At 44.0% G+C, this 10,240-nt stretch overlaps 1 protein-coding gene and 1 non-coding gene across 3 annotated transcripts; both read right to left on the bottom strand.

The window, feature by feature from the left end:
- Positions 1-1,348: 1,348 nt before the first annotated feature.
- On the bottom strand, positions 1,349-10,135 carry EIF5 (eukaryotic translation initiation factor 5). Of its 2 annotated transcripts, none has more exons than XM_016926765.4 (11): positions 9,927-10,135; positions 8,593-8,872; positions 8,408-8,489; positions 7,676-7,848; positions 7,303-7,414; positions 6,058-6,203; positions 5,640-5,798; positions 5,200-5,361; positions 4,730-4,894; positions 3,972-4,106; positions 1,349-3,573 (listed from the first exon to the last, which is right to left on the bottom strand). In XM_016926765.4, the coding sequence occupies exons 2-11, from the start codon at positions 8,662-8,664 to the stop codon at positions 3,484-3,486; spliced, it is 1,296 nt and encodes a 431-aa protein (XP_016782254.3). In that variant the 5' UTR covers positions 8,665-8,872; positions 9,927-10,135; the 3' UTR covers positions 1,349-3,483. The 2 variants fall into 2 exon arrangements, with proteins under 2 accessions (XP_016782254.3, XP_016782256.3); XM_016926767.4 differs by lacking the exon at positions 9,927-10,135 and adding an exon at positions 9,340-9,693.
- LOC112205484 (small nucleolar RNA SNORA28) lies at positions 6,556-6,681 on the bottom strand. The gene has a single exon (XR_002939436.1). It is a non-coding gene; the product is annotated as a small nucleolar RNA SNORA28 (small nucleolar RNA).
- Positions 10,136-10,240: the final 105 nt, after the last annotated feature.

Below are 10,240 nucleotides of genomic sequence, written 5' to 3'. Positions count from 1 at the left end.
CAATCCCCCAGTTTTACAGTAAGGCCCGGGACAGAATCCAGATTTGATCCCAACACCCAAGTGAATCCTCCTCCTCTTAAAAAGAAATAACTGACTGCATAACCGAACTGCAGGGTCAACTCAGATCCTACCATTCACCTGGAGGTCCTGACATTGCACCTCCCAGTCTAGGTCCCAAGAAAAGAACTCTGTAGCTTCTATTCTCATATCCCAGCACACACAAGTCCTTAAAATTTCTGGCCATAAAAACCACAGAAATTTGATTCCCAGAAAAAAACTGTTTGGCTAGACCAGACAGGTGGACATAAACACCCTGAGCTCCCAACCTATTAACAAAGGCTCACAGGGTCACTCTGGTGCACAAACCTACAATGAGACTACTGGCAAGTCATTTGCTGTCACCCCACTTATGGAATGTCATCATGAATCAAGATCTGTACTGGGGACAGAGATGACCAAAGTGACTCCCTGTCCCCTTGGGGTCACACAGCACATGCAACAAAAGTGCAACACTGTTTCTGGTACTAAGACTGCTCTGGCTTTGTAGTAGTCAGGAAGGCTGAAATTTGAACCATCAAAAAGATGATGCAGGAACAAGGTCAACTTTGCATTTGCTGGTTACTCTGGAACACTGGTAGGTCAAGCTGTAGCAATTAGGAAAATAGTTGGTTAGATAAGGATTGTCTGCAGACTTGTCAAATTTAAAATACATGAAGGGTTGGTTATTTTGTTAGATAAGTGACCTTGGTACAACAGTACCTATGCCTCAGGACCACGATGAGGACTGACTGAGTAAACAAAATGCAAAAGGTTCAAACTCACTTATCTGCTTCTTGCAGATGGCCAGCTTTCACTTCTGCCATCTCCAGGCCAAAGGCATAAAGTCAGTGCTTGGTACACTGAACAAACAGCTTGGGGCTCAATTTTGATACCCCTCCCTTCTCAAGTGGGAAGCGGTGGATTAGAGACCTCCTTGCCCATCTCTAAACTTTAGGACCCACACTAAAAATTTTTGAGTCAATTTCAGAATGCACTTGTTTAGAAAGCAAACCTCCCCATTCCCTCATTCTTAACTAGAGATATATACAATTATTCAGTTACATAGTTGTATGTTCCCTATTAAGTACCTGCCAAGATTTCAAGTAATAAAACTGAGGCAGATTCTCAGTTCACAGACAAGACTAGCAAATAAAGCCAGTGACCCAATGAAATGAACAACTTTTGTGAGTGGGGCTGGCAAGTGTAACTGCAGGATACATTCAACACAAATCCAAAGCAACGGCTACAAAACAGGGCAGATTCCAATGCTTTGATCTCATTATAAAATGAAAACTTGTTAACTTTAATATTAAAGCAGAGACAAAATACAATTTTATTATTTTAATCAAGTAACTTAGCTGTTTAAACAAATCCTTAAGACAGTTCAATAGAGCAAAGTGAAGAATTACTCTATTAGGATAACCTGTGAACAAAGTTCAGATTATGTGAATTTGTATTCCATTGGAAGTTTGGCACCAGACTGAACACTGGTTTAAGCCAAATTTTTTAGTGTTCTAGAAGCCCTGAACATGTTTTCCCTCAGATTAAAAGTAGAACCTTTATAACAGAACCTCATTAGCTTGACACTGAGTATGCTGAGTGCAACTTAGCTTAGGTCACCTGTATCTCCTACAGAATTCCAGTTAATGAAAGCAGATCAGCCTTGCGGCAAAGAATTTGAAACCTAGGCAACATACAAGTTTGAAGAAAAAAAAATCCTCTTTGGTGTGACAAAGCACATTCCCTCCAGGTATATGGCTCCTGCTCCACTTGCACCCGAATCTATCAAAGGCAGCTGGAGACCAATTCTTGTCTCTCCAGTAAGATTGCTAGGTTTCAATTCCTTAAAATATCAAGCCAACCAAGTTTTATTACATCAAATGTTTCTATCATTTCAATGTGAAAATTTTTTTACGCCTATTTGTTATTAAGGTCTCATTATCTGTGAAATAATCACAAAAAAACAGGTGAATGGTATAAGCCACTGCTCCAAAATTAACCCTATCGATTCTCGATTCCCACTGTGCACTTTGTGAAAAGGGTAACTGCCAAGAGGTTTAACCTTGAAGATGATTACTCAAACACAGTCAGAACCCATAATATGAGTTTAGATCAGGCAAGGAGTTCATGAGGAAGTTATCAACTCTTGTGTGTCCAAATCTAAAGCCCTGCATGGGCTGTCAGGTCCTTGTCACCTGCACTCAGGTGGCCATCAGACTTCTTGGGTGCCTGGCTATATTCAATGTGAAGTAAAAAATATCCCAAGTCTTACACCAAAATAGAGGCTCTGACTTAGAAGTATACTTTTAGCTTTCTTTTTAAATAAGACATTCTGGAAGAAAAAAAAGAAAAGAAAAAAGAAAGAAAATCAAGTTTGAAACACAGTTAACACTTATTTTGGCAAGAAAGCAACCAAAATCTAAAAAGCATAAACTATGTGTCCAAATGTAAAAGGCATTACAGAACAAACTGCAAGAAGGGAAAATTAAAGCCACACTGAACAAAAAAATACAGTATGTCTAACATTTTGGAATTGTAATTTAAACCCTAAGGGCAAAAGCTGAAAAATCATGCTTAGGTTGCTAGTTAAGTGCACCCTTCCCTGTTTCTCCCAAATAAAATCAGTTTGTTTAATTGCACCCCAAAGCAAGTTCTCTCAGTACAAAGTAACTACTACGTACACACAAAATGCTTGTTAATGTAATAATTTCCCTGGCTCATCCAACGTGCAATGCACACGACTTCAAAGACTACAATTTGGGGCAAGTGTACATGAAATGAGAAAACAGCTCTCCAAGTTTCAAATCCTGCTCTTACATTATTTATAGGACACTGAGCTCATATTTACTTCTTGGTAAGATGTTGCACTGTCATTTGATTATCAGTCTACCTCACAATGTACATTACCAGATGCCAATTTGAGGAACTACAGAGATAAAACTTTAGTACTTTCTTAATGGGCTGAACAAATTAATGACAATTAAGTTTGCTTTACATCCTGTTGAGGACCTCTTTGCAGCCCCAGGACCTAACAATATCTGGCAGGCTCCAAGAATGCTCATCAGGTGAAATGATGGCAGAACATTTAAAGTAAGGAGCCAGTTACTTCAGCTTAAGTCATTCAGAGCCAAACATCTGAAGAACGACCAAAATCAAACCTTTATTTTTATAACTGTATAAATGTGATCCAAATGTGTCCACCACTAGTTTTTCAAAAAGAAACATGCTATAAATAAGCAAACTACATCTGCTCACTGATGTGTATGGACTCCCTAGATGTCTCATTGGGCTTAATAACAGACCACTCACAGTAATAGATTTTTAGTGTAAAGTGTAGCATGATGTTAAGCCATTTTAGCTTTTGCACATACATGTTGCACTTCTGGCTGATAATGGAGGAAAATTTGCAGCATTATACTGTTAAGCTAGGTTGCATCCATCCCTTTAAATGGCATCAATATCGATGTCGTCATCCTTGTTGTCTGACTTTACAGTCTCAACTTTCGGTACACTGGCAGTCTTCGAATACACCACCTGTTAAGAGGAATGATTTTATTCAACATAAGCTGATACATCTGTTTATAAAACAAATCAATGTAAATTGTGGTCACAGAGGAGGAAACTGCCTAGATGCAGCTATTTCTTCTTCACGGAACAGCTCTGTTATGCAAACACTGCAAGTTCTCTTACACAGGCTCCGGTCTAAGGGCATTTTTAAAGTTTTTTATAGACTATAATGTGTAGGAGTAGGAACAGTTTCCATCACCCTTTCTATTGTTTTCCAAATTATTGAGAGGCTGTATTTCATTGCATCTTAAATTCTAAACCTGAAATTACCCCAAACTGCCATTATATCACTCCTCGCAAACCTTTTTAAATCTCAAACACCCATGCCAGCACTGTATCCAATACCCTCCTCCCCCAATGTTTACCTCAATGTTCTCATCTTCATCTTCTTCTTCGCCACCAGAAGATTCTTCCTCTGCCTCCTTCAACCATTTTATAAATGGTTCTGCTTTGACACGAATCTCTTTGGCAAGTTCTTTGGAGACATATTTCTTAGAGGCCTAAAAAATGTGAGTACAAGTCTCTTAGTTGAGGAATTTTAACAACTTTTGATTATTTATACAATCCCCCTTACTGAGCTGAGGGGACTGGGTCCTAACAAGTCTGAATCCTCAAACAGAATCAAGGTACTCAGTGAACACATTAGTCTCAGCAGTCTGTTATGACTACAAAGCTGACATGATGTGAATCACAATCTATAGGACAGGCACTGAACTTTAGCTATAGATATTAAGACATTTTTTCTTCATCTCAAAGCCGTCTCAATACTTGTGAACGGCTGGGCGCAGGAGCTCACACCTGTAACCTCAGCACTTTGGGAGGCCAGTGGATCACCTGAGGTCAGGTGTTCGAGACCAACCTGGCCAACATGGTAAAACCCCATCTACTAAAAATACAAAAATTAGCTGGGCATGATCGCAGGTGCCTGTAATCCCAGCTACTTGGGAGGCTGAGGCAGGAGAATCACTTGAAGCCGGGACGTGGAGGTTTCAGGGAGCTGAGATCATACCACTGTACTCCTGCCTGGACAACAGAATGAGACTCCGTCTCCAAAAACAATCAACCAACCAAAAAAATCCCCCAAAACTTGTGAACTTTAAGAGCCCACCTATGTATTCCCCACCTTTTCTGACCAGCTGATGATGACCTCTTCTTCTAAAAGGTCTGCATCGTACATCTCCTTCAAGATATGTGGAATCTTGGAGATAAGCTGAGCTTGATGCATTGCTACCACACACTCCAAACCATGAAGAAGGTACCGTTGAGCTTTTTTGTTGTTGTGACAAAACTGCAAATAGACACCTTGGTGTTAACAAGCTTTTTTATGTGTTCTAAGTTGACAACTCTATTACCCAAATAAGAGTGTCTGCAAGTGCATGGTCCATACCATAGTGGTTCAAAAAGGTCAATGCATAAACATCCCTATTACTTTGTAAGGGCCTAGGTACGGCACTTTCAGATACTCAGAGGCTTGTAAGGTGGGTCAATTTCCCCACTTTCAAGCATGACAGGACAAGCAAGAGTGGTTAAAATGACCATCTCGAAAGCCACACAGCTGTAGTCTCATTTATGAATCCAGAGCACTTTGCTTACTCGTAGGAAATGGCGCCTGTATTTCTTAATCTGTTCTCTGATCTTCTCATTAAAAAGAACTTCAGTTAGAACAAGAGGGCCCATGGCTTTTACATCCAGTCTTTCTGCTTCAGCAACGATTTCTTTGTCAGATGAATCAATAACACCCTCTTCTTTCTTTTTCTGCAAAGAAAAGGAAAACAATTCAGTGCAATGGAGGCACACTTTGCCAGGCTCAAGACACCAGCCAGTCCCTGCTCTGATGGACATATTTTTCCTGCCTAATTTGGCAGTTGTGACACATAGTGCCTGGAATCACGCGCAAAAAATATTTAAATGAACAAGAGTTCTAAAAAGTCGTGCATTAGAGTAATCCTAATTACACTGCTAAAGTATCCTATATCTAAAGGCACAAACAAGGCTGGGTTGAAGCTGATTTACAGACCAAGCAAACGTTTTACCTTAACAAAATCAAAGAGGATATTGACCCTCTCCTCAATTGTTCTTTCCAAATCATCACTGAGTGTCAGGACTTTTGCATGGTCACTGATTTCATCCATTCGACGCCTTTGAGCTTCCTCAGTTGTATCTTCTCCCCAGTCATCATCCTCCTCTTCTTCCTGTTTATGAAAACAGAGCTACTTGATCAAAGGCCCTAAAAACAACAAAAAGGTTCAGATTTTGCCAAGTTAATGGCATCAAGTCCATCTCCATCCAAAATTGGGTTCACCTTAATTCAAACAACAAACAGTACTTGGAATCCAAAATATTAGTGTATTACACACTGAAGGCTAGTTTCAACACTTCCACCCACCTCAACCAAATGCCATATACTTTACACAACTTTAGTGCCCACTAGGCCATCAACCCTGCACTCACCATTGTATGTGGAGGAGGATTAATTTCATTTGGTGGTGGTGGTGGTGGTGGTGTCTCACTGCTGGATACGGAGCCATTTTCCTTGTCTTTGCCCTTTCTGTTTTTCTTTTCTTTTTCTTTCTTTCCTGTACCACTGTCACTATTCTCTACAGAAAAAAAGGAAAATAAAAATTTAACCCCATAACTTACATTACCTCATTGCCCATCATTAACGTTTAAAACCCTGCCCTTATTTTCCTATGGATCCCCTCAGAAAAACCACACAGCACACACAATGCTACCTAAGAGGCTTCACAGATCAAATTCATCATGTATTTCATACGTAAGAATGTTAGTCTAAGCATGGAGTGACACAAAATATTAGGGGTATTGTAACTGCTAAGAAAGAGTAAGATGAAGTGATGATGCCTCCACTAGGGAGAGGTGGCCCTAAGGATCCCTGTCATCCCTCATGAACAAAGTCATTAACTCAACCCAGCTTTAGCCAACAGGTGGAACACTGTTTAAGTCTATATAACGGCTTGTCTCATGGGAGAGAGAACACCGGAATAGGTTAGACTTTCTTGCTATAGCAAGCTCAAATTGTGTCAGACAGTTTTGATCATCTGCCACAGAGTGTTGCTTGCAATACTCAAGTTTAACGAAGGGGGCCCTCTTTACCAAACAATGCCAGTAAAAGAACCTTTGCTGGGTTTCCAGCAGAATTTTAGTCATTACTTCATCTATCCTCAGATAACGTCTTAATTGATATGGCACAGTTTAATTGGCAGCCTATTTTTCACCTTTAATGGTAATTAACAATACACTTTTGAAAGATGTCTTAGATTTGATAAAATATAGTACAAGGACTAAAAGGTTCCTTATATTGTTTTTTTGAGACAGAGTCGCTGTTGCCCAAGCTGGAGTGCAGTGGCACGATCTCAGCTCAGTGCAACCTCTGCCTCCAAGGTTCAAGCGACGCTCATGCCTCAGTTACCGGAGTAGCTGGGATTACAGGAGCACACCACCATGCTAAGCTAATTTTTGTGTTTTTAGTAGACGGGTTTCACTATGTTGGCCAGGCTGGTCTTGAACTCCTGGCCTCAAGTGATGTGCCCGCCCTGGCCTCCCAAAATGCGGGGAATACAAGCATGAGCCACCGTGCCCAGTCTCCCTTACATTCCTATTACAAAAAAACCTTCTATTTTGTTCCCAACAGTTAGTCACTTCTCTTAGGATCTTAGGAGTTCATCATGGAAGACTCACCAGGTGGGTTTTTGAGAATGAATGTGCAGAGTTTATGATGTGTGTCAAGCATGCCTCGATAGCCACAGGCTTTACAAGAATTACCTATTGTTTGCTTCTTTGGATTGACATGCTGCCAAAAAAATAACAAATGTTATCCATAATATAACATGAAAATATCTAATCAGAGGACATCTAAACCACAGACAGCTTCACATGCAAACTTTTTTCACACAGTGACCTACTTTAAAAAAAAGAATGGAAATATCTCGAAAACTGGAGTTTTGTGTTTGATTTAAAATTACATTTGCTCTGCCTTCTCAGGAAGGTGACTTAGCGGTATCACAGAAGCAGGTATATGGCTTTTTCTTTCGACAACCACAAAAGCACTTACCAAATCTGTTTCAGGATTCTCACATTCAGGACAGAGAACAAATTTTTTAATGAATCCATCCAACATGTCTTGCAGCTTATTCGCCTCATGAGATCCATTGACAATGTAACGGTCATTCTTAACATCAAACTGGGTCTGTGCTCCCAGCTCACAACCAAAATATTTGGTGGGATCTATTTGAATGAAAAAGGAGTTTGGATCATTACAGTTAACTAGATCTCTGGCTACTCAGTCACATTTGTACGAACGCCACTTTTTTTTTTTTTTTTGAGACAGAGTCTCACTCTGTCACCCAGGCTGGAGTGCAACGGCGCGGTCTCAGCTCACTGCAACCTCCGTTTCCGGGGTTCAAGCGATTCTCCCCCTTCAGCCTCACAAGTAGCTGGGACTACAAGTGCATGCCACCACGCCTGGCTAATTTCTGTATTAGTAGTAGACTCAGGATTTCACTATGTTGGCTAGGCTGGTCTAGAACTCCTGACCTCGTGATCCACTTGCCTCAGCCTTCCAAAGTGCTGGGGGTTACAGGTGTGAGCCATCGCGCCCAGCCATCCACTCTTTAAATGCGTTCCCCTGGTAGTTTTGTAAACTCATGGCAACCAATAAACCACGGTTCCTCACAACTTGTAAGGTAATTAGCTAGCACACAATTAGAACAAGTTTTGCAGCTCAAAGACTTGGAAGACTCTATCCATAATATGCCCTTTATGGACTTTTCCAAGCTTTACTTACACGTTGGAGGCCGATTAAGCGCCTTTGCAACGTCAACCATGTTGACTATAACTGTCTTGATTCCATTGCCTTTGCCCTCAACCTAAAGGAAATAAGAATTTTAGTTGTGCAGTTTCCCCTGACAAATGCAAACTTCAAAATTCTACAAAAAGAGCTATCAACTAAATTGAAGAGCAGTTTATTACCTTGGCAATCAGACGGGGCATCTTGTAGCGATAGAACTGGTCTGACACGCTGCGGTTGACGTTGACAGACATTTTGGCTTATTAGTGACTTTATCAATAAGATGAAGAGATCTTTGATTGCAACTTTTTGGTATCTTCTGTCTGGAGAAGAAGGGATGACATAAACGACTGCAAGAGTTCTCGGTCTCTGACATGAAAAAATTTTCGCCACTGAGGCTGTAAGCTTCTTGCTTGTATGCTATGTTTCCCCAATACAGGTACCAATGGCTGCGCAACAGCTCTGAAAGAAAAAGGGAAAGAACACACAAAAATCCCCCCAGGTTTAACACCATCGCTGGATGGAAACGCCTCCTTTTACATCCTAGTTATGCTTCCGCTTAATTCCACCTTAAAAAGCATCTGAGATCACATGCAAACAGCCATTCTCATGTAACACAGTACAATCTGCGGGAACATAAAAAGGCCTCCATTTCGACTAAACTGTGACTCTGGTAGGGAAATGCCTGACAAGAAAACACAAGCTGTGCTGCCTCAGCCGCCGTGAGATTCCATCAGACCGAGGGCAATCAGCAGGTTTGCCTCTGCGGCCATCCTGGAAGTGCTGAAGAACGAACCCAGCCCTCTCCGCCGCCCACCCCGCCCGGATAAGCAAACTTCTCAGGCACACCCCCGTTCGTCTTCATTTTTAAGGGGAAACTAGGGAACTGTTCTCTACAACTAGTTGTTGCTTCGGCAACCATGGCTTACTTCAAAGCAGCACTTCCTTAAACGCAGCGCTCGCCCAGAAGGGCCATTAAGCAAGAGAGCGCGAGCGAACGCCAGGCTCGCCCCGGCCTCCCTTTTCCTCGCTATTCAAACACTCGGTTAACCTTCGCCCTGGTCCCCATGGCTACCGCGCTCCGAGGCGTTTCCGCGGGGGCTGGCGAACCCGGCAGCTCCGCCAAGGAGGGCGGCGCGCGACCGGGGCGTCTGGCCCCATCCCCAGCGCGTCCCCCGAGAGCCGGCGGCCCCGGAGGGTGCACAGCCGGGAAGCGACACACGGCCGAGGGGTGCCGGGATCGGGCCGCCCCCGCCCCGGAGCGCGCGATGACTCACAAATGCAGCAGCTGAAGCCTGAGTCAGCCCGAGCGGCGGGCACGCGCGGCGCGCTCCCGCCAGGCCGGGGAGGGGGCGAGGCCGGGCCGGGGAGCGCGCGGGGAGGGGGCGGCCGGTACCCGGGCCCGCGCCCGCCCGCCGTCCGCCCAAACTGCGCCACACGCCGCGGCGGGGTCACGCGGCGGCCGCCGCCATCTTGTGCGGCCGCCATCTCCTGGCCCGCCGCGCCCGCGACTCACCGTTTTCGTCAAATAAAGACATAAACCCAACGCTGCTCGCCCGGGACTGGGATGAAGTGAGGCGCGATATAAACCCGAGTCCGAGTCCGAGGAGGCGGAGGCGAAGCGCAGCGAGGAGCGGCCGGGCCAGGTGCCGCCGCCGAGCAGCGGGGAGGGGCTGTCCCAGCGACGTCCGCGGTCCACACCCGTCAGCGCCGGAGCTGGGCGACCTGGCGCGGAGAGACGGCGCCGTGAGCCGTGGGCGGTCGGGGAGTGCGCCTTCCCCGCCAGCCAGCGGCCCGAGGGGTCGAGGGGGCGGGAAGCACCGGGCCGGG

Source organism: Pan troglodytes, chromosome 15 (assembly GCF_028858775.2).
Source record: "Pan troglodytes isolate AG18354 chromosome 15, NHGRI_mPanTro3-v2.0_pri, whole genome shotgun sequence".
Lineage (NCBI taxonomy): Eukaryota > Metazoa > Chordata > Mammalia > Primates > Hominidae > Pan > Pan troglodytes.
Note: the sequence above shows the minus strand (reverse complement) of the source record. Positions and strands in the feature narration are given on the sequence as shown.